This window comes from Ambystoma mexicanum, chromosome 5p, assembly GCF_040938575.1.
Source record: "Ambystoma mexicanum isolate Mex_15411 chromosome 5p, UKY_AmexF1_1, whole genome shotgun sequence".
In the NCBI taxonomy this organism is placed as follows: Eukaryota; Metazoa; Chordata; class Amphibia; order Caudata; family Ambystomatidae; genus Ambystoma; species Ambystoma mexicanum.
In genome coordinates, this window is record NC_090930.1 from 253,370,784 (window position 1) to 253,394,846 (window position 24,063).

Consider the following 24,063-nt stretch of genomic DNA (forward strand, 5'->3'; position numbering starts at 1 on the left):
TGTGTGATGGCACTGGTACTCATCCGGCATCCATGTCTGTTTCCCTCTGTGGATGTCAATGTACGCAGGCAGGGTTATGTAACAGAGGACCATGGCATTGTGGGTTGATCCAGGGAAGCGGCCAAAGCAGAGTGTTCTTGTCAGGGCAGCGTTCCACGCAACCTGCAGATTTGTGGAGTGGAACTGTTTCCTGTTGCGGTATGCCTCTTTGGATGCCTGGGGGGCAAACTACAGCACATGGGTACAGCCAAACAAAGCAATATGTTTAACATGTGGCCTGCTGCGTAGACGTGCACCTATGTGGCATTTATCTGTGCCAGGCTAGTGGGCAGGGAAATGTGCCGGGATGAATGCCACAGGAAAGCCTCCAGCACCTGCCACAGCACAGGTGAAAAAGTGGGCTGGACATGCCAGGCAGCATGTCCGTAGTGTGTTCACCTGTGACTTGTTTTCCATCACCTGTATGCATTTATCTCTGTCTTTTAGGTGGAGGTAACGGCACTGTGTTTTGGGTGGAATACTGCCCATTTTTGGTTGTATTTGAACTTGTGATACAGCGGACATACAATTTTACAACTTGGCAGTAATTCAGCCAGCAGAATTTGCGCTGATGCTAATTCTGCCTGATGTTGCTAGTAATTCTGCAGAGGCTAATTCCTCCAGCGTAATGAGCGCCAATCCCTAATTCAGTGGTGTGTTAAAAGTGGCTGTAAATCCATTACCGGCACTTTTACTGTATACCGACAAACTTGTAATGAGTCCCATAGTGTGCCAGCTCTCCTGACTTCGGCAGAATAGTGATTTGTTCTTCTTTTATTGTAGGCATGAGTCTTCTGCATTGTTTAAAGTAATTAATTACTGCAAATTAGGAGTTGACTCCATCAGGGCTCAGGTTTTAATTTGAGGGAATTATTCACCCTGAGATTCGTTTCTGCCACTTTAGAATTCTCTACCCCCTCCGTCTAATCCCATGATATTGTGGGAACCTGGACCTCCCGTTCTCATCCTTCCTCTCTGTTCCGATCACGTGTGGGGTTATCCCAAGGATCAGATTTGAAAAGTGATGCATAACAGGTAGATTTAAAATACCATTTCTCTGCTTCTGTGCCTACTTCACTTCCACCCCCACTTCTGATTGTCCACATGAAAGCTTTATTTTTCTCTGTGCATGTAGTTGTTTGTCCAGAAAAGCTTGCAACGTGTGATGTTAATAAAACAATGGCCTCATTATAAGTACATTTGTGCGGTAAGAAACAGCAGTAAAATGGAGGTAACTTGGTTACCGCCCCCTTAACGAACCGACATACTACAACTTTGGCGATGAGGTGGAGGACTTTCCTCCAGCAAACAGCTGGAGGAAAATCCACCATTTTACCACACAAAAATCATAATAATCTGTAGAATTACCACCAGCAGAATTACCATCTGTTGGTTATTCCGCTGAGATCCTCATGGAGTCCAATGGTCTCCAATAAATGGGGACTAACACTGCCTACCATCACTTGTAAACCAGCAGTAATTCAGCCAGACCAAGTGGTGGTAACAGTAAATCTGTTTGGTGGTATTTTGTTGGATTTACCACCGAAATATGATCAAACTTGTAATGAGGCCCATATGTTTTTGCTGTTTATGAGGCTTTATAATTTAGCTTTGACCGCTCTCTAGGTTTGTGTTAATTGTTCTGCCCTGTGCTGTGTTGCAAGGTCAGCTATCTTGGTCCTCCACTCAATGTCTGTAAGCAAACTGAGTAACATGGCAAATGGCAGTAGCTAAAACATCACTTTTAGCAGAGCTTTCAAGGCATCCCAGTTTAACAAATGTGAGGTGTCCACATTCCTTTTCTCAGCTAAACAGTTGGATATAGTGCCTTTGATGTTCGTGGTTTGAATGTACAATGGGATCCCATGTTTCCATAGTATGCCTTTCCTACCAATCAATACGTTGTGGCAGCTTTAACCAATTTGTGGGATACAGTATCATAGTATAATTTATGAACATGAGAATACATTAAAAAATCAGTTTTCTCTGGGTTGTTATGTTATGTTATGTACCTGCTTATTATGCGCTGATAGCCCGCAGGTGTGATATCAATGTAAACTGTCATTTATAGTTTGTTTTTAAGCCTAGATATAGGGCCTCATCACGAGATGGGCAGTATACCAGCGATAAATGCGCCGGGATACCACCCAATGCTATTAGCGTTACTGCAATTCGGTCCGGCGCAATTTGCGCTGGATCCCGAGTTGCACTGGCGCTGTTGATCCCCATTTATTGAGAGTCCATAGGACTCTATGGGTTTTTTCTGCACTATTACCGCCGGCGGTAATAGTGCGGAAAATTGGCAGAAAGGGGAGGTTTGTACCTCCAGCTAAAAGCTGGAAGTAAACCTCCCAATTTACGCTCAAACTCAGGATTCGGCAGAGCGGTAATGCAGTGGTAATAGTATTACCACTGCATTTTTACCGCTCCGCCCAACCCCTGATGAGGCTGATAATCGCTTCCAATGGGTTTGGTAACCTGGTACTTGACTGGTAAAGCCCCGGGGCCTCCACCATGTTCAGGTCACAAGCTTGCATTATATCCCCTTCCTTATGACATTCCATCACCCGTAAGCACTCACTGAACAAGGAATCTGGGACTAGTTTTGTAAAGTAAGCCACCATTATAAATAAAGGTTCTCCACCTACCCTGGCTTTCAGGGAGAATTAATGCCCCTCACGATCTGCAGCTTTTCATCCACAATATACCTCCTGATCATTAGAGCAACTCCTGCACTTTACATTTCACAGAGGTAAAATATGTATTGTGGCTGAATCTTGGATGATAACCTAGTTCCATTAGCCTTAAGTAGATGTGTTGCCTGCAGCAGGGCCATTTCTAGCTGTGATGTATCCAGTTCCCTAAAGAACCTAAAGTCCTTTCATGTGTTTAATCAACAGTGAAAATGGACTCCCTCCCACAAGCATGGCAATGCAGGAGCAACTGAAGGGAAAATGTCCTTATTCGTGGATGCTAATGGCGATATACACCTCGGCGATGGGCCGACCCTACGTGTAACAGATTAATCAGTGCTGAAAGCGAAATCTCTTTCCCTCACACCGCATCGCAAGACTGACTGAAGGTTGGCTTTGTTTTCCTTTAGCACGCTTGTGCCTTACTCGCGAGTGCTGATGGTGATACACACTTCAGGAGCGGCCATCCCTGCCAGTAATGGCACTGCTGCCCGCGTTAAGGGACCCCCACTTCGCTCTGGCCCTTAACTTTAGGTGGTGGGCCATGACCGGCAGGGTCTGCATGCTGTTTGGTGCGTATCACTTCAAGATTGCCTGACCCCAGTCCATCACATTGATTTTAGTGGAAAGAGTCAACAAAAAAAGCAGAGCAAACTAAATTTAAGCAGTTTTTGCTGGAGTACACACAGGGATTAAAAGCTAAGTATTCAAAGGGTCCAAAGTTCAAATGTCCTGTCCGATAAAGGTACCGTTCCTAAATTATTACATGTGAAGTCACGCAGTTCCCTGTGCTTCATGGGCTCGGAACACCTTCATTGCTGGCCTATGATGGCTTTCCTGGGCCATTGCTTGTCTTTCAAATGACAGTTCGATTTCTTCCCCGTCTGACCAGGACGATTGTCAGGCTGTAGTCATTGTATAGCAGCCCCAGCCAAGGACAATGTCAGTTTCGATGTCTTTGAAGCCCAACACAGGCGCCTCTCTGTGTAACCAAAAGTAAGATACACGAAGTAAATCATCAAGCTGGATCTCCAAGCCCCTCCTTTTTTGAGTTGGCTAGATGGGGGCTTAGTGTGAACTCTTGGATCTCTGGGTCATCTGATCCTTCTCTTTGGGTCTGATTCACACCTAACTACTTTCACCATCAGTTTCTTAGGAGAGGTTGTGACTCCCCCCACCAGACAGGTTATATTTCTTTCTTTCTCTTGAGTGTGCTCAGAAAGTCTTGATTATTATCCTTGACAGCCTTTCCAGTCCCATCAGAATCCAGACACGTTATATCAGCTGGGCTGTCTCATTTTTGCTTTGCTGAATCTCTACCGGTCCGTTGAGCCAGGTCCAACAGGTTTTTTTTAAACCTTTGTCTAGCTCTGTTGCACCCCAGCTTTGGCTCACTGGTTTACCCTTTACACGCTCTCCACTGCTACCATCTTCCTTTATCTTCCTTTTATTTTTTCCACTGATGGTCTCCTCCTTCCTCTCTCTTTTACTCCTGTAGCCTCCTACTCACGCTTCCCTGCCACTCCTCCAGAGTCTTCACCTGTTTCCTTCCTCCTTCCTCTCCTGCTCTCGCGCTGACTAGGGCACACACTGTTAACTTTGTTCTCTGCTTAATTCTGCAGCTTTAATGTTGAAATGTATATGAGCTCATTTGGGTGGCAAAGGAGTTAGAGCAGAACTTATTTGATAACAAATGATCAAGCCAATTCTCTCATCAAGAATATTAGTTTATGGTTTAATCAAAAAAGCATCCATTTCACTTGACACGTCCATGATCTGAGGGCGGCAATCATTTTAGTGTCCACTAGAAACTTCACAGATGCTTTTAATTGCCTCTGATAATTTGTGTAGGGAAAGCTATGCGGCACTTTTTCCTCTATTTATGCACACCAAAATCAATGAGTTTGAGCCACAGCCAAGAGAACAAAAAGATGATTCGAGTGCTGGAACTTGGAGGAGGATCCAGTGCATTTATAATGTCCACGTCCCGTAGCCCAGATCATATATCTAAAACCAGTGAACTCCACTGAGGTTAATACTGTGTCTGGGGCCTTAGGAACAGGACACATGCTGCACTTGTGGGCATGACCTCATGGCCAGTTTTATTGAAATGCACAGACTGGTGCCACACTGCCATTAACGAAAACGTTGAGTGCCCGACCATAGTGACAACCATGCAAACTCCCAGTGTGTGTGTGTGTGTGTAGTTTCAGACTGTACCCACCCACGTGTGGTGCCTTGGACCAGTGCGTCATGTCTCGGCGCAACCGTTTTGGCGTCGGCTGTTTCGGTGAGGCGCTTTCAGTACAGCTCCCATTCGGGTGCTATCCTTGGGAGCTCTCTGCGCCGGGATAGCACTGAAAACAGGGATGTTACTGTTATCCTAAGCACTAATAAACGCAGTGCATTGGCTAACACAGCACTTAGTGTACAGGTTCATGTACTGAGCACCTGGTGTTTGGCTTCCATTTACTGTCACCCAAAGCACTGCATTAATTAGTGCATAGGATTTTTATAACATTTTTTGATCAAGACCAGTAGTACAGAAAAGAAGACCACACCCTTAAATTAGTGTTTCAATCTCTTAAAGAATTGCAGATGAGCAATTTAATTTAAATTGCGTGTTCATTTATTACTTTCAATTCAATTGATAGGCTTGATAGACAGCGGTTTCTTTACTGTACAACGAATTGCTCTGAATACATTGGAAAGATCTCCGCGTATGGTCGAACCCTTTGAAGTGGCCCGATCTGTGCTAATCCACAGCAGCTCAGAAAGTCTCACAAGACTGGTAAGAAAGTATTTTCTTACCAACGGGATATGATATCAGATGTGAACAGATTAATTTTCCACATGGCCGGATATCGTACCATTTCGCCTGTATCTTTTACCCATCGATACATTAAGAACAAGAACAGCTAATGCAAGTCAAGGCAGGTATGGACCATGCTGCTATAATTAATTTTATTCTAAATAATATCACATGAATAAGTCACTTCTAAACACTGATGTACAGACAGAACTTTTAAGTGGATGTAATGTGTTTTTGTTGTAGACACTTTTGAACACCGAAGTTTACTGAGGAGGGCAGCCCATTCGGACCACTCCTTGTCCTGATGATGGCGAGAGCAGGATTTGGCATAAATGCTTAGCCAACGGGCTCTGCTTGAAACACGTGTTGACAAAAAGATCTACCATTTGTTTAACATTGACAAGTTTACGTGAATATTGACTCGTAGGGTAGTGGACAAGATATGATAGTTAATCTAGGTGAAACTAATGAGTATGAGAAATGCATGGATTTAATCGAAGGAATTAAGGTGTGAGTACATTTTTTTACATAGACATGTTATGTCAATATTTTTATTTTTATTTTAATAAACAGATGATAACAATGTTTAACAAGGAAGGGTATAACCGTATTGAAGATATATAAAATTTGATGCATTAAATTGAACAAGAATGGAGTAGAAATTGTAGATAGTGCTGATTAAACCTGGATTAACATAATACATATCTGTAATGAGTAACTGATATGGAGATATGAGTAGAGAGATGGGGAGACAAAACAGGGAAACAGACAGCTAACATACCAGATACAGAAGGGAGTGAGGTGGAGGGGGGAAGATGGGTATAACAGATTATTGCATAAAACTGATTCTTCTATTACAGTGATCATTAAAAACAAGCATTTTTATATAAATATAATCAGTCGATTAGTAAAGTAAGCCTAGGAATGTATATTCAGGAGCCATGAGCAGTTAGTTGCATTGAAACAGTTGAGATAACATGTGAAATAGTACCATTTAGCGTTGTATTTAGGGAATGTATTAAGATTTTTAGCCATGCACATTTCCAATTTGTGAGTTTGACATAAAGCATTTCACCATACTCTGGTAGAGAGCGATTGAAAGTCTTTCCAGTTTGCTGTAATACATTTTAATGCTATGCATATGAGTAGGTCGTATAATCTAGCAGAGTCCGGTGGAATATATGTTGTAATGGTTACGCTTCCCAAAAATATGCTTAAAGGAGAAAACGGAACATCTACAGAGAAGATGCGCTGAATACATTTCCAAATATCGTACCAAAATTTGACAATATATGAACATTCAAAGAACATATGCATATAAGTGGCAGGAGATAGGCCTCACGACCAACATTTAGCGTCGTAGTTCGGGTTAGTCTTCGCTAATTTAGCCGGAGTAATGAATGCTCTATGTATAAAGAAATAGTAGTGTTGTGTAATGTTAGCTGAGACCGATACTTGTTTGATTTTAGAAAACAGGCAGAGCCATATGTGGTCCTCAAACTTATATCCTAAGTCAAGTTCCCATTTCAGACGAATAGGACAAATATTAAATGTTGAGGTTAGCATATTATATATTTTTCAGGCTCTGGCCTCACCTGTCATGGTTAGCTGTAGTAGTCTAAAGGCGTCTGGAGAAAGAATCTCATAGGAGAAATGATTCAGTGCATCAAGGCAGGAGTTGATTAACTTATTGTAAAACTGAAAGTCAGTCTTGGGTATGGTGAATATGGTAGAGAATTGTTGGAAGGAGAGAATAGAAGGACCATCTATAATGTGTTGGATGAATCTAATTCCCTTTCCAATCCATGCTTTACGATTGAGGATCTTTTTATTAATGACAATATTCTTATTATGCCATAGTAAAGGGGATAGGTATTTATTGGGGTTTTTGGTATGGGGGAAGATAAAGGATTGTAGAGCTGAAACGGATGCTTTAATAGGTTCCGAAATGTTCTTAGAAGAATACTTAAATATGTATACATAGTCAGTAATATCGTGTGGATGAACTATATGTTTCTCTATTGTACACCATATAGGGATATCGGCAGATTCGGGGTCTGTGAACCATTGGCGAGATTGTTTTATGAGAAATGCAGAGTGGTATAGCTTAAAGTCAGGGAATTTAACACCACCCATTTCATAAGGTGCTTTGAGTTTAGTCAGCGCAATTCTTCTGCTTTTTCCTATTCCCCAAAGAAAATTTAGTAGTATGGAATATATAGATTTGAAAAAGGAAAGGGATAGTGGAACGGAAAGAAGCTGAAGATAGTAAAGTACAATAGGGGACAGCATCATTTTAATAGTATCCAACCGCCCCCACCAGGAGACCTAATGAGGGGACCATTTGGATGTAAGGTCTTTCAGGGTGTCCAATAGTGTTTTAGTATTGAGCTTGATGGTTTCTTGAATACTAGGGGCAAAACGAAGTCCTAAATATTTTATGGATCCACTACACCATTTGAGGCCAAAAGATTCAATGTCATGCTTGAGGCAATAGGGATTTAATGGCATAATTTCTGATTTTTGTCTGTTAAGTTTATATCCTGATACATGACCAAACTGATATAGAGTGTCTAAGAGGTTAGGTATATGGAATTTAGAGTTTTTGATTAGGATAAGAATATCGTCGGCATAAGCAGCAATTTTGGTTATTGAGGTGCCTACTTGAATCCCTGGGATATTTTTGTTTAATCTTATTGATTCCAGCAACGGTTCAAGTGAGAGAATATATAATAACGGTGAGAAGGGGCAACCTTGCCGTGTGCCTCTGAGTAAGGTGAAGAATGAAGAGGTTTGTCCATTTAAATATATAGCGGATTTGGGGGCTGAATATAGAAGTTTTACCAGTGAGATAAATTTCTCACCAAATCCGTGCCAGCGTAGGGATTGGAACATGAAATTCCAATCTACACGGTCGAAAGCTTTTTCCACGTCCAAAGCGATGTCAGCATATCCTTGTCTGTCTTTTTTGTCCTTGGCTACTAGACTAATGGCATTCAGTAGGAGTCTAGCATTTGAGGATATATTACGTCCTTTTACATAACCTGTTTGATCTGCTTTAATCAAATTTGGGAGGGAAGATTCAATTCTATTAGCAAGTATTTTAGCAAAAATGTTGCTTTCTATGTTGATAAGAGAAATGGGTCGATAGTTACTGGGGAGGGAAGGGTCTTTGTTAGGTTTAGGGAAAATGATAAGTAGAGCTTCTGAAAATGATCCAGAGGTGGATTTTTGCGATATAAAGTATGAAAAAAGTGTTTTGAGTTTAGGTGTCAATATTTGGGATAAATTGATGTAGAATTCAGTTGATAGTCCATCTGGGCCGGGTGCTTTGCCTTTGCCCAGGCTCTGGATGGCTTTAGTGATCTCTGAGGAGGTAATATCGCTATCAAGGTGAGAAAGGTCTGATCTGGGGTATGAAGTACGACTGATGTTTTTGATGTTTTTAAAAAAGGAATCAATTTCATCTTTTGGAATAGAACTTTCTGGAGTGTATAAATCAGCATAAAATGTTCTGAAGCATTCAAGTATATTGTCAGGACGGTGATGAGATATACCTTGAGTGTCTTTGATATGTGAAATTCAAACTCTTTCTTTTTTAGTTTTTAAATATGAAGCCAGCATTTTGCCCGCTTTGTTTGAAGTTTGCTTTATCTTTGTTTTATATTTGAGTATGGTTCCTGCTGCAAGTTCTGTTATTTCTTTGTTAATTTCAAAACGTAGTTTTATTACTTGTCGTAAGTTTGTTGAGTTAGTGTCCGCATAATAGCTTTGTTCAGCAAGGGTGAGTTTTGAGTAAAGCTCATCTAGATGTTTTTTCCTAAGTTTTTTGTTCCTACCGGAGAGGGCCATTATGTGACCTCTGAAGACGGCTTTGAATGCATCCCAATTATTGACAACCGAGGTATCACTATCAAGATTGTTAGCAAAGTATTGTTGAATGAAGGCTTGAACCGATTGATTAAACTGTGGATCATTTAGAAGGAAGTTATTGAGTTTCCATCTAGTAGCAGTTTTGTTCGTCTCAGCGAGGCAGACGGAAGTAATAACCGGTGCATGATCTGATATGATAATATTAGCGATTTTAGAGTCAATAATGGATCCAGATAGGGTTTTGGTTGCAAAAATATAATCCAATCGTGATAGTGTATTATGTGGGGGTGAATGGAAGGTATAGTCTAGTTGTGTGGGGTGGGATAGTCTCCAGGTGTCAATTAATCCTGTCTCCGCTAGGCAATTAGTAAAAGATTTATGAGATTTATTTGGTATAAACATGCAGCTGGATTTTCGGTCTAAAAAAGGATCAAGGACCTGATTTACATCTCCGCACATTATCAGATTGATGAAGTTATTTTTGAGTATCATTTGTTTGATTGTGGTCCAGAAGGGGGGATCTGGTAGTGTGGGACCATAGATGTTAAGAATAGATACTTGTGTAGAGTCAATTAAAAGTTTTACCCAGACCCATCTACCATTTGTATCTGCATCTTGATCAAGGATTTTGCAGGGTTGTTTTTTACTAATTAGTATAGCCACTCCATTTTTCTTGGAGATAGCAGGACTGGAAATAACCTCCTTAACCCAAAGAGATTAAAGTTTCATAGATTCTTTGTCAGATAGGTGTGTTTCTTGTAGGCAAGCTACCGTTGGCTTAAATTTGTTTAAATGAGATATTACTTTGCATCTTTTGATAGGATTTTTACATCCTTTGATATTCCAGGTTATGCACTTGAAGGTCATTTAGTCAGATATATAATGATAAGCATGCAACCTATGGCTGTGATACGATAATAGAATCGGATCTTTAGTAATGTTGTTAAAAACATATATACCCAGGCAGTGATACAGAAGGATAGAACATTGAGGGTCAGGAAGGAGAGAAAGGGGTTTGGTCACATTTTGGGATAATTCAGGCAATGAAATACAAAAGGTTATAGAGATCAAACAGGACATAGGAGAAGGATTCAGGAGAAAAGAGATATCGGGGATAGGTAACGCCAACTGGGTCGCCAAAAGGAAAAGAGCGACCATCAGTGGAAGAGGGACACCTGAATGGTACCCACCTCATATTGTTAGAGTAATTGGGTTATAACTGCATTAGGTAATTGCTAGTATAAACATACAGTATAATAAAACACCTTTATCAAGAATTGAAAACAAGACTTCAGGTAGTAGTTGATGTTGAGGTACTCGGTGGATTGGAGGTATCCATGCCATCACATTTTAGGGATTGTATGAAAGATCTCAAATCAGCTGGATCATCAAATATAGCTGTGCGACCTTCATGTGTTATCTTAAAGGAGCATGGATGGTATAAGCCATATCAGATATTTAATTGTTTTTGAGCAGGGCGGAAGGATAGAAAAACCTTTCTTCTCTGAGCTGTGCTTCTGGCCACATCCTGCGAGATATATATCTTACTACCATGCCAGATAAGTGATTTACGCTACCTTGCTGTTGAAACAATGAGTTGTAGTTGCGAATATTCCAATAGGTAGAGTATCATTGTTCTAGGCAGCTGACCAGATGTGGAGGAAACTGAGGGTTGACCTATTCTGTGAGCCCGTTGTATGTTGAGTTTTGTGTCCAAGGGCAAATGTAGAATAGCTGGTAAGAATTTTTGTAGGAAGATAATAGGGTCGGATCCCTCAGCTCCTTCTGTTAAACCTGAAATGCGTAGATTATTGCGCCTACTGCGATTTTCCAAGTCTTCGTTATGCCTTTGGAGGTCTTTAATAGATTTTTCTAACTGTGCTACTTTAGGGGATATATCTTCGAGAACACCAACTCTTTTCTCTACTTCGTCCACTCTGTTATTAACACCCATCCACCTTTCATCTAGTTGCTGTAACTTAGTGTTGGTATTTTCAATGAAGGGTTTAAGTGCCCTAATCTCCGCTAGGATGACTTCAATGGCAGGATCAGAAATTCCTAGTGGGGGTGGTGATTCACTTTTGGGTCTTTTCAGATTTGTTGTGGAGGAGGTGGTGTCCTTAGCAGAGGATGCATTTTTTTGGTTTGCTTTATTTGCTGCCATAATTGGAAATTGTAAGCTGAACCTTCTAATTAGAGCATTGACTGCTGCGAAGAATTGTAGATGAGTTTGAATATGTCAGCTCAGTGGATAGTTTGCATTCAGTTGTATTACCTTCTTATTATAAAAAGATAGATAGGTTTGTTGATTTGATGGCGTTTAGCAAGTCCTCTTTATGAGTATGGTCTATGACGGCCTATAGTATACAATTATTACCTCCATATTGTTTGTACTATGTTACTCTTATGTAAAGAGACCAAAATGGAAACACGGAAGAACAATAAGGCGTATACTACAGAACTTTAAACTTTTGAAAAAGTCTTGCCAGTATAAATGGTAAAATAAAGGAGTCCAGAAGCAATCCTTTAGTGCAATGACTAGTATGAAGAGGAGTCTGCCTGTATAGTTATGGAGGTGAGGAGATTGGGGGTTGGGGTACAATATTGAAGGCCGAGCGCTTACAGATAAGGGTTTTTTAGATGATTTTGGCAGAATATAGAGATTTCTGTTGTGATAATTTTCTGACTGTGCACCTCCACTTATTTCCTTCTCCCCTTTTTGCATTCCCTTCCTCCTCCACTCCTCACCTTTTTATTTCTTTTCACTTTGTTCCTCCTTTTTAATGTCTGTCTGTCCTCAGCAATCCTTTGTTAGCTTTAAAGGTTTTTCCTCTTTTTTTTTTTTTTATTTTTTTTTTTTACATGTGCCCACCAGGTGGCAGCGTCTTCTTAGGCGCCCGTGATGTTAGGACCAGTCCGGCGCGTCACGTGAAGCGCGACGCCGAGCTTCTCTTCATGTGGGGCGGCACACCTCCCACATTGTCACAGAGTCTTCGTTTGGTGCGCGGTGCGGCTGGCAGAGCGGCTCTTACAGCTGTTCGGAGTGGCGAAAATCACCCGGTTCTGTTCCCTGCCACGTCGCGGGATGTAACGCGGAAGAAAAGGTAAGCTTTATGTTTATAAATATATACCTAATGCTTTGTTGGTATAGTTATGAGGCGGAGCAGCGCAGTCAGGCGGCCATCTTCTACGGCGCTTAGCCACGCCCCCATGTAAATATTTTTACATGTTTTTGTAAAGTGCTAATCTAACAATTGAATTGAAAATAATAAATGAACAAGCGATTTAAATTAAATTGCTCATCTGCAAATCCTTAAGAGATTGAAACACTAATTTAAGAGTGCGCTCTTCTGTTCTGCACTACTGCTCTTGAACCACAATTTGTATAAAAAGCTTACGAGAGCCTGCAAGATTGAAAAACAATCAGGCACCCCTACTTATCATTTTAGTGCATAGGATGACAATATATTTAAGCAAACAATGACATCCTGGCATGCATAGGTCTCTGTGCTGGGATATTACAGTTTGCAGTTCTATCGCATCACAGATAGCTCCCTGTGCCCTGTTGGCTGTGCCAGGCCTGAATGGGGCTGCATCGAAATGGCTGGCTCCAAAATGGTGGCGCCAGAATGTCCGGCTTTGCCCTTAGACGCCCCTCAAAGGCTAGATTGCAGGATGTGTATCAGTACATGTACATATTTGTAGCACAGTCCCTGGTGCACAGACTGTCTTCGTACTGTGGAGCCCAACCTCCTTTTGGAGACGGCAGACCCCACACAACGCTGCAGCCTGTAAATGCATCCCCCAAGGATGAAATGTGCCTTGAGTATGCCTAAGATCCTTCAAGAGCATCGCCACGAGGCACGCTGGGGGAGGAGCTTCACTAAGTATGCCCCCCCTTGTCGGTCTTTAACCTACAACTCATCCCCCAGGCAACTGATGCTTGCTTCTTTAATGAGAGCAGAGGCATTCACTGAACTGCATGAGGGTGCAACCAATGCACGATGTGAGTATGAACATATTCCAATGGCTTCTCACAGAAACAGTGCCTCTATTGGGATCCCAAAGCATGGCCCTTGCAGGGCAAATGGTTAAATGTGTCATTTACGTAGGGGCCTAATTTACGGTAATTCAGATGCTAGTTTATACTTATCCAAGAAGGTCTTAGGTTCAGAATTTACATGCAGCTAATTTCCATTTGTTTGTAAAGGATCTTTATAAATACTATAGGACTCATTACAAGATCATTGGTCCGGTAAAGATGGCAGAAAAATTGCCGGTAATGCTGACACCAGCATTTTTACTGGATATGGGAAACCCAGGTTTACCGGTGGGGGCTCTGATCTGCTGGCAGGCCCGAACTGTTGGTAGATCAGGACCCTACTGGCAAAGAAATGACAGAATCACTGGCAACGGTACTACCAGTTCTAGTCACTCCGGCAATACCATCCCATGGAGTCCTATTGGACTCCAATGAATGGGAACTTAACGCCGTCTCCACCTCCTGCAATATTCTGGTAATACCGGGCTATCAGGTGGCGGAGATGGTAGGGGCAGTTTCCCTGGTATCCCAACGGAGTTACCGGCGGGATACCGGGAAACTTGTAATGAGCCCTTGTCACTATTACTATTTCTAGTGCTCATACTACTATTGCTAAAAAGAGAATTTAGAATCACAATGTTAGCAACTAGGATTTTCGTTTGGGAAGGTCTGCTGCCGTAGTGGTCTTCTAGATACAAAGACAAACAGCGGTTGTTGCTCGTACTCAACTTAATGGTATTCATTGAAGTGGATTCTAAAAGCTCACATACTGAGTAGATAGATCAGGATTCGAAAAGGTGAACTCCAGGTTGCATATGATTTAGGATGCATACCTATCTTAACAGGTACGTAGGGTGCTCCACAGACATCTATAAAGAGCTTACACATCAACTGTTAATAGCTGATCTGGTTCTGAGTGATGAGAAGAATTGTAAGCAATGCAGCCGGCACACATCTCAGGTCTAGTGGCCATTGTGTACCTATCAGCCATGTTCCCAGAGAGGGCACTAGAGTCCTCCATTTACATTGTAGGGCAACAGAACGGATATTGGCGTTGAAAGCTGTATCTGGTATTTCCATCGAATTCCTATCCATCGAATGTTTATCCATCGCAATGTATTAATTGAATTGCTTTTCCATCAAAAAGCATATTCATTGAATGAATTTCGATGGATAATTTCGATGGATAATTAGGGTGAGGGTTAGGCTTAGATTTGGGGATGGGGCTATGGTCAGGGTTAGGGCTAGGGTTAGGGTTAGGCTTAGATTTAGGGCTGGGGCTAGGGCTAGGGTTAGTGTTAGCGCTAGGGCTAGGGTTAGATTTAGGGTTAGATTAAGGGTTAGTTTAGAGGTTAGATTAAGCGTTAAGGGATGGTTTAGGGTTAGGGTTAGGATTAGGGTTTTCGTTAGGGTTGGAGTTAGGGTTAGGCTAGGGTGAGGGTTAGATTTAGGGTTAGATTAAGGGTTAGGGTTTGTTTAGGGTTAGGGTTAGAGTTGGAGTTAGGGTTAGGATTGGGTTAGGATTAAGGGGGGTGTGTGTGGGTGTTGCAGGGTCTTGGGGAAGCCCCCAATATACAATAAACACTAAAACGTTACAAGGAGCTGGCAAGTGCTGAAATTTCAGCAATGGACAGCACCATGTAACATTTTAACGTCAAAAATAAATGCATCAAAATGCTTTTTTTACATTTAAAAGTACTTATCCATTGAAACTTGCCCATTCCTATATTCAATGGATACGTTTCAATGGATATGGTCTTTTAATGTAAAAGATAGACTTTCAATGCATTTATTTTCGTTGGATTTCAGTCGATGGTTTGTCTTTTTGATGCATTATTTATGCCTAAAAGACCTTAAACCGTTGAAAGCAGTTATGCTTCATTTAAATAAGGATATGCATGTATCTTTGCTTGACCCACAATTTACACAATGACAGAGTGGGCAGGTTTTGTCACGTAATCCATCTATTTAGAGGCCTACAACCGTAGACATTACAATATTTCTATCAAAATGCAAACTACATAGTGAGATTGTGAATGGACTGACTATGTAACATTTGTGTGCACCGTATGGGGTTGCATTTTAAGAATTACATTGTTTTTCAAGTTAATTGTTAAAATGATTAGCAAGTTCTCATGTTTGTTTAATTTGATATTTTTCATTGTGGAATCAGTTCTAAGAAACAGATGTCAGGAGATGAAGATTTATTTTCAACAGAGATGCGATAGGAGGATTATATATATATTCACTAACAAAAATATTGTTAAAGTGATGTTATGATTACGTTGCACTAGCAAAAACTGAAATTCGATGGAAAAACTTTGCTACAGGGACGTTATGGTTAAAGGTAAAACCGAAAAACCCACGAAATTCAACAGTTATGGTAAGCTAAGCAACCAGTGTGCACTGCAAGGACTAACACCCATGACATCAAAGATGGCATCACAAATCTCATTCATGACATCACTCATGACATCACATGAGTGGCTCCCTCTGTTTTGTTCACTACCCTATGGAGGGCAGGTGCTTTTCTTCACTAACAGTCATGAACAAACAATTGAAAAGGTGCTATATTTGTGTACGGCAACCTTCTCGTATGTTCTTACACACCTTTCTTAACGGTTCACTCACATTATATGATACATATACATATAGGGGAATAGGAATGCGTAAAACACAGCACTGGTTTCTGTGCATGAAGATTATCAGTTATGTTATGAACAGTTTCTGGTAATACTGCTGTTTTTTTAGCTTACTTTAAGTCCCTTGCATATGGCCATGTTTGTATGCATTATGCTGTCTTTATGGTTTCTGTGCAGTAGGACAAATATGTAGTTATAAAGGCAATGGTAGCTACTTCTTACATGTTTCACAGTACCCAACACTGTAAAACGAATGCATTAATATTGTCACTATGTAACATGGAAAGATTTTGAAGGTTACACTTCCATGAGCCATGGTGCAGGCAATGGCTAGGTTTGCACAAGAGTTCTTTCATATACACTGAAAAAGTGTGTAATACTATGGTGTGTATAGCAATTCATTCCTCCATGACATACTTCTCTCATGATAGTTCTTTCAATATTCTTTTATAGTTTTCTGCCACAATTAAAATAACAATCCCTTGAGGAGGCTTCCTATGAAAAGTAAATGCACATGTGATGTTTTGAGTGATGTCATGAATGAGATTTGTGATGCCATCTGTGATGTCATTGGTGTTAGTCCTTGTAGTGCATACTGGTGGCACGAGTTATGGTTGCTTAGCTTACCATAACTGTCGAATTCCATGGGTTTTTCAGTTTTACATGTAACCATAATGTCCTTGTAACAATGTTTTTCCATTGAATTTCATAGGTTTTTGCTAGTGCAACTTAACCATGACGTCCCTTTAAAAATGCTTTTGTTAGTGAATTTCATAGGTTTTTAGTAGGGTACTGTAAGCAGAACGTTGCTTTAGCATAACGTTTTCTGTAAAGAGGATAGGTATTTCATATGGCAACACAAACTTAACGTCCTGTTAACAACATATTGTTACTGATTCCTTGCCTGCCCTCATGATAAACGTGTGCAAAGGGCAAATTGGTGTATGTATCCATTTGCGCTACCCCTTACTTTTCCGAATAGAGTTGGTGTATCGTACCAATTACAGATGTACATAGTAAATGTTGTTTAGTGTGTCAGGAGGCTCTTTTTTCTGTTAACAGTGGATGATAAATCTGTACCGCACACTACTGGTCGACATACCTACAGATGAGCAATATGGACATTTCCTAGGGACACAGCACCTAGTTGTCGTATGTGCAATCACACTGTAGCTGTCCATAGGACTCTATAAGTGGCCGCATGTCCGCATCTTCGAATGTACTGGTAAGTGGTTGCGGAAGGGCACGTGTATCCATTCCACACCTAGACCCATGCATAAGTCATCCATTGTATGCTGTTAACACTGCCCCTGTCGCTAGCCCTACGGATTCATGCAGTAGGCTCCCGCATTTAAAGTACTGCTGGTGACTTCCTGGGTGGCTCTGCAAACCTACCAATGTGTGACTAAAGTACTCCTAACTGTATAGCGGCCACTGGTAAACAAGGAACAGCAACCTGCAATGTCACATGGGCATGGTAAATGTCACATTACTTTGATTTATCTGCTGGTTGCCTTTCCAAGACCCGTTAAACAGATACATTTGTGTGCACTCAGCAGTGTGACTGAAAGTATCAAGAGGTTGCATGCCGGTCGTGCAGTTGAAGAAACCATGTAACTGCAGGTGGGACAGTTTGTACTAAGTCTGCAAAATGGCAAACCTTGTTCACCTTCCTCATGCACATACCACTGCATGTAAAGGCAAATAAAAAAACAGCAGAATATGTAGAACGCACATAACCTTAGTAGTGGTTAGAAAAGCATGTTAGCTGCATGGGACGCACACAATAAATGGCTCCCTGCTGCACGTAATGAAGCTGTGTTTCCTGTTGTTGTAAACATTCTTGTATTCCACTATATGTGCATATTCGTGAAAGCTACCCCTAAAACTAAAGGCATAGCATAAAGTGGTTATGCTGTATGTGATGACAACTGAAATGGAAGCACAGGGGACCAGTGGGCAGGCTACCGCCCTTCCAACAATTATGTATCCTACTTTCATGTACAGCATTGCCCACAACTGCTACGGGCAACAAGAGGGGCACTCCTGTAGGGCTGCAGAGCTGTAAAACAACCTTAGCAAACAATGTGCCACACTAAAGACCCTTAGCCAGCAAAGGGCATTGTATTGTGCATGTACTGGAACACACTACTGTACAGAGGGAAGGTACTTCAAAGTGCGTGGGAATGGTCCTTTCGGGAGCATTACAATGACTGGTGCCTATGTACGTGAGGGCCACACAATAATTCTGTATCCTGGCACGTCCCCTGTAGTATCCAGGTAGGTGCTGCCCCTTCTGTACCTGACCTTTGCTGTCGGTCCTTCTGTGCAATGTGTGAGAACAGCATGATAAATGAAAATGAACTGGGAAAGGAACAAAAGGTAAATAAAGAAAGCATCTTGCACAGATCAACAACGGAATTGCCAATGCACACATGCACGGTTAGACGTGTGGCAGTGTGGGAAACACTGTAGTGGAATCGGTTAGAAAGGGGGTTGCTGTACAAATAGGTTTGTTTATGTGTTGCAGAGTGTTTTCAAGAGAGTCACAGAGCAACACTAACTACAAATAAGTATGAATACTTTCAAGAAGGGCACCAAACCAATGTAGAGATGGTGTACAAAAATCAGGATTGCTGGCATACTAATATGAACGTTATAGCTGACGAAAAAGTCTTCGTACTGTGAAACGTCATTTTCCCAAGGGTAAAATATGTAATTGGCACATGTCAAAGAAAGGCAGAAATACACTTCTTTGCAATGTACCGCGCTGTCTGCATTCACAGACCAAATTGAAAATGACGCAGCCACATCGGTGACTGCATAATGCAGTAAAAACGTATGCAAAAGATGGGAAACAAACGCATGAACTGGGCAAGTGCCTCCTTCATCGCAATCGGCACTGAAATCTGTGTAACATGCTGTGCAATTTTCCCTGCACAATCAACAACAATAATATCGGCATGATTGCTTGCCACCAAAGTGTCTCACAGAGAAACCAAAATCAGGCACTTCATTGTAACTACTCCATAGCACTACACATTCACATCATAGATTGCAAAATGTGTAGCCACTGCACAGTGTTTTCCATTCATTTTCAGTCAATGTATGTCGGAATCACCTAAAACACACACGCTGTGCCTCGTGAAACACACAGCCATCGCCGCACCCTCTGCATTTCTGTCCACAAATACACTGTGTAGCACAGTCTGTCCATACACAACACACCCACAAACTTTGTTACCCAATCCCGTAGTGTCCGCAGGCCCATTTCTGTGAGCGTCATCTGCAAAATGGGTGTATCTAACACGTGCCACCCTGCAACTATTGTGATATTCGCTGACTTTTCGTGCACGGTTGCACGCGGGAATGGTGGAATAACTTTTAACCAGGGCAGCGGACATTGTTAGTTGTGCTGTCTCTGAAAACAACCTTTGGTGTCTTTGTGTCTTTCTTTTTAAAGGTGCTTCCTTAGAAACACTGTTTTTGCTGTTTTTATACGTACATGTGTGTTTTCAACAGCTCACATTCTTACAATAGGCTCTTCAGTGCAGTGTGTAGATTATGAAACAACACTTCATTGCCACTGTACGACAGACATGCCATTTGTCGTGAAAAGGTGTATGCATCGTGAACCAATGTTCTCATTCTCACAGTAGAACATCCCAAGTAGCACTTAAGAAGTCACACATGCTTCTGTTGATGAGACCCCTTCCGACGTCTGGCTGGCAACAGGAATCATTGGAATACTTCCACAGTATTCTCGGGGGTATACTTGAGAAAAGAACCTTGGCAGTAGGAAAAATGCACTGCACTGCTTTCATCATAATCTTCAGTTGACGGAACACACGGGAACAAGGCATGTAACCCATAAAGAAGGCTCCAGAGTTCACAATCACTACATGTACAGTTGACGAAGAGGCCACGCGTCGACATTCTAGAAGCAGTCCGCTGAAACAGCACAATTCGACACTACTCCATAAAGCGTCCACTCCCTCCAAACCGAAATTGCCAGACATGTCTTCTTGGAGGGCATAAACGCACAGATCTTCCACAAAGCCATCACCCACAATGAAATCTGTACATCTTGCCATGTTTTCCAGCCGCAGTACACAAAGTAATGGGGAAAGTGAATGCCTCCCTTTCCTGGGATGAACACCCAAAGCACCAGATTGGCTAATGGCCATAGTCCCATTTCTATTGGCATGTTCACAAACGCAGAATGTGGCACGTGCCTTTCTCCAAGTACCGCCAGGGCCGCACCCCAGTAACGCAGGAGGAGTCCTTCTTCCTATTGGCACGCTTTCCTCTGACGCACACCTTGAGCAGCACATGATAGGACAATCGCTGCAGTCCCATTTCCATAGGCCAGCATGGTGAGGAGTGTTGAATGTGGCACATGCGGGTCTTCAAGTACGTCGAGGGCCTGTCCCGCCTGTCCAGCAGGAGTGCCTCTTCCTATTGCCGCACATCCTAAGCAACTCACTGGACAGTCCCCACATATCCATTTTTGTGGCCGCCAGCCGCACAATCCCCACATGTGACTTTTGTGCTGCCTGCGGGCATGGGGGTAAAACTTGCAACCATGGCAGGGGGAATTCGTAGTAAGAGGCAACTATTAAAAGAGTTTTTTTCTTTGTTTTTTGTGTAGATCCTTCTACAAAAACAACTTTTTTGTCTGCTTTTAGTATCTTTTGTGTTTTCTTTGACACACATTAGTTCAGTAAACTCTTAGCCACATCCTGTATGCGAGCATACAAAACTGCATTGTCAATGGATGACAACAAAATGCCATTTTCTTGCAAAAACTCTGCATTTCCACAAATAATAAGGTCATTGTTGCAGAAGAACATTCCACGAGTGGACAAAGAAGTGTACATGCTTCTGTTGATGAGACACCTTCCTTCGTCTGGCTTGGAACAACATCCATGAGCAGTAGGCCATACTATTTGCAGTATTATAGATGAGAAAAGCACCTTGGCGATGGGAAAAAGCGTCCTCATGACATTCAGCAACATCCTCATTCTACGAAACAAATGTAAGAAAGGCAGGTAACCCATATGCATGCCGCCGTAAAATTAAGATAACATCTACTACTGGAAACGTGGCAAAGTCTTTGCAAAGTGCATGCATATCGATGAAATGGCACTCATACACAGCGTTCCACAATGCGGCCACTCATTCCAAACCAAAATTGCCGTCAAATTTTCTTTGCAGGGCATAGATGTGCAGATCTATTTCAACGGGATACAGTGAGGGCCACGGCCCAGTAAAGCGCTGACAATACTTCTTCCCTTTGCACGGTCACTTTTTGCAGCACTCCTCCAATTGAGTGCTGTCACATTTCAAAACACGCATGCACCAATCACATACAAAACCTCTGCATTGCACACTGTCATTTCTATACACCACTCCTTATTTACCGTTACACATTCCGTTTGATTGCAAAGCCCATCCACCAGAAACTTCTGCTAAAGAAGGCACTATTGCAGCATTCACAAACATTTGGCTATGCACACAACATTGCAACCCTTTCCACACCCACCACAACACTATAAATCCAAACAACCTGTAACGCTCACCTGATTCCCACGGAGGCGCAGGTCTGGCTTCGAGTGCTGATGCTTCTTCAATGGTGAAGCACAGGACTCTGAAGATGGACAGGAAGGGCCCCTCTACTCTGGCTTCTCTGGCTCGCAGGAATATTCCCCTGTGCGTGAAAAGGGAGTATTACCTACTGACTGAGTTATGCTCAAGCCTCCCACTCTCTTCCAACCCTCCACGATACCCTTCCATGATTCCCCGTGAAGTCTCACCTTAGGGTCAGGAAGGATGAGCTCTCCATCCTGCTTCTGATGCAGGGGCGCGTTGAAACCCAGTTACTTCACTGGATTGAGGATTATGGGAGTTCAGGTAAGCTTGACTATTCAGGTAAGGCTCTGTAAAAGTTCTGTTGCAAGTTCAAAAGTCCAAGCTTAATAATAATGTTCATTATCTTTTTCCCCTTAGGGGCCGGGGTTCGGAATGCCGGAGATATGGCGCCGACCCAAAGTGATACGTGCAGTTCCAGTAAATGACAGGTAAATTCTGGATGTGCGCTCGGGTAATGTCTTTGCATTCGCTCATTCAATGTCTTTGTCTTTTTTCCCCATAGGGGCCGGGGTCCGGATGCCTGGAAGCGTCAAGACCCGAAATGAAATGGGAATGACCCAACAGGTAAGACTTAGAAGGAAACTGAGCTTTTCATATTCCCTTCCTTCTCTCACCTTGTTCTTGTCTTTCTCTCTAGGTTCTGGGAAGTGGCTGCGGATCCGGATGATCGCTGCTGAAGATGGTGGCGTCCAGGAAAGGTGAGAGAAATGCAGCGCTGCAGCGATCGTAGCAAAATGCTTTTAAAATGATGTCTTCCTTTTCAGGATCGTCGGTGTGATGCCTCTGTGGTGCTGATTTAGCAGGTAAGGTCTTTTGTCTCCCTTTGCAGGTGACCCAGGATACTGACAGGCGTGGCTGAGGTCCAGATGCAGGAGCTGACACGGTGAGCGTCCAGCTGCGAGGAGCAGAACAATGCGAAGCGTGAGTTGCTGATCGGGTGTGGTTTAAATAGCTTTGGAAGAAGTTCCAAGTGTGTATCCTTCCTCCGATCAGGTATGTATCCTTCCCCGACCACACCCGGGTGGAAAGTAATCCCACAGGTAAAGTAGTTCCATTCAGGCCTCAAGAGGGCCTGGATGTGGCAGCATGGTCTGCATCAGGTAAGTGCACATTAAAACACTTGAACACATGTCTAGCTTTATGAGCCTGGCGCCTAAGGCGCCAGGACAGGGGTCCAACATGAGCCTGGCACCTAAGGCGCCAGGACTGCGTCCAAAGGGCCCCAGCTTGGGCCCGCTGGCACTCCCCTGGGGGAAATGATGCCTGCCTCTGGGGTTGCTGGGTCGACCTGGCTCCTTGGAGGTAGGCATCATGACACAACCGACCATGTGGACACCTAACATTATGCACAAACGTTACATACGTAGCAGCAGTTTTACCCAACTCCCCCAAACCATAAAACACCCATTCACGGAAATGTGTCACACTTAGCAGAAGCCACAAACATAGCGCAGCCTGCACCACCCCTACCACTACCATTCACACGCTATTGTGTCACTGCCAACCTATGCACACCACTTTCACAACATTGGGCCTACTTCAATAAATCTGCACTCAGCAGAGTAACCAACCACATATAAGCAGCGCTTCAACCATACTACTTCCATAGTCACATTACATACGCACTGCACCCTTTGGCCACACTATCCAACTTCTCACTGCACCATCTCCTGTCGCACACCAAATACTGCAGCATGTTCCAACTACCACCACAACCATAGCATGCACAATACAAGCTTTGCAACTCACTTGTGCTGCTGTAGCACGTCAACAATGTGCTCCACACGCATTCTCCAAAGATCACCACCCTGTGCATCATACACTGCCAAACCTGCATTGCTCCAGTGGGTCTGCTCCTTGCACACATTACCCCCACCGTAATTCAACAATACATGTCAGCATATCACCAACTATCACTATGCACATATGCACCACTGGCACCAGCACTCCTAAGCAACCTTGACACTCAATGGACATACACATCATTACATGCAACTGTTATCATAATGTATAAACATTACACTGTCTCCGGCACCCCTACGCCCTTGCATTCACATACTATTGTGCACACAACACACTATCCAAACAGCGTATAAGCTGCCCTTCAACCATACCCTGTAACATACTGAGAGTATACAAGCATTTCACCCAGTGTCCACACAGTGTGAATTTTCACTGCAGCATCTCCAACCACAGGGCACCGCCATGGAGCTATGCAGTAACAAATTGCAACAGTTACCATAATGTAAAAACAAGACACTCTCGCCTGTATCCCTGTGCACTTTCAGTCACATACTATGGGCAAACCCA

The 24,063-nt window shown here is 42.6% G+C and overlaps 1 protein-coding gene across 3 annotated transcripts in view; it reads left to right on the forward strand.

The window, feature by feature from the left end:
- The window catches only part of LOC138480882 (uncharacterized), a 356,687-nt gene that overhangs the window by 46,392 nt on the left and 286,232 nt on the right, over positions 1–24,063 (forward strand). For all 3 annotated transcript variants that reach the window (XR_011274155.1, XR_011274154.1, XM_069612672.1), the window contains one exon: positions 12,293–12,521. Coding sequence is in view for 1 of the 3 variants with exons in the window: in XM_069612672.1 (XP_069468773.1) it covers positions 12,293–12,521 (229 nt within the window). In the remaining 2 variants the exon portion in view is untranslated. The remainder of the gene's footprint in view (positions 1–12,292; positions 12,522–24,063) is intronic.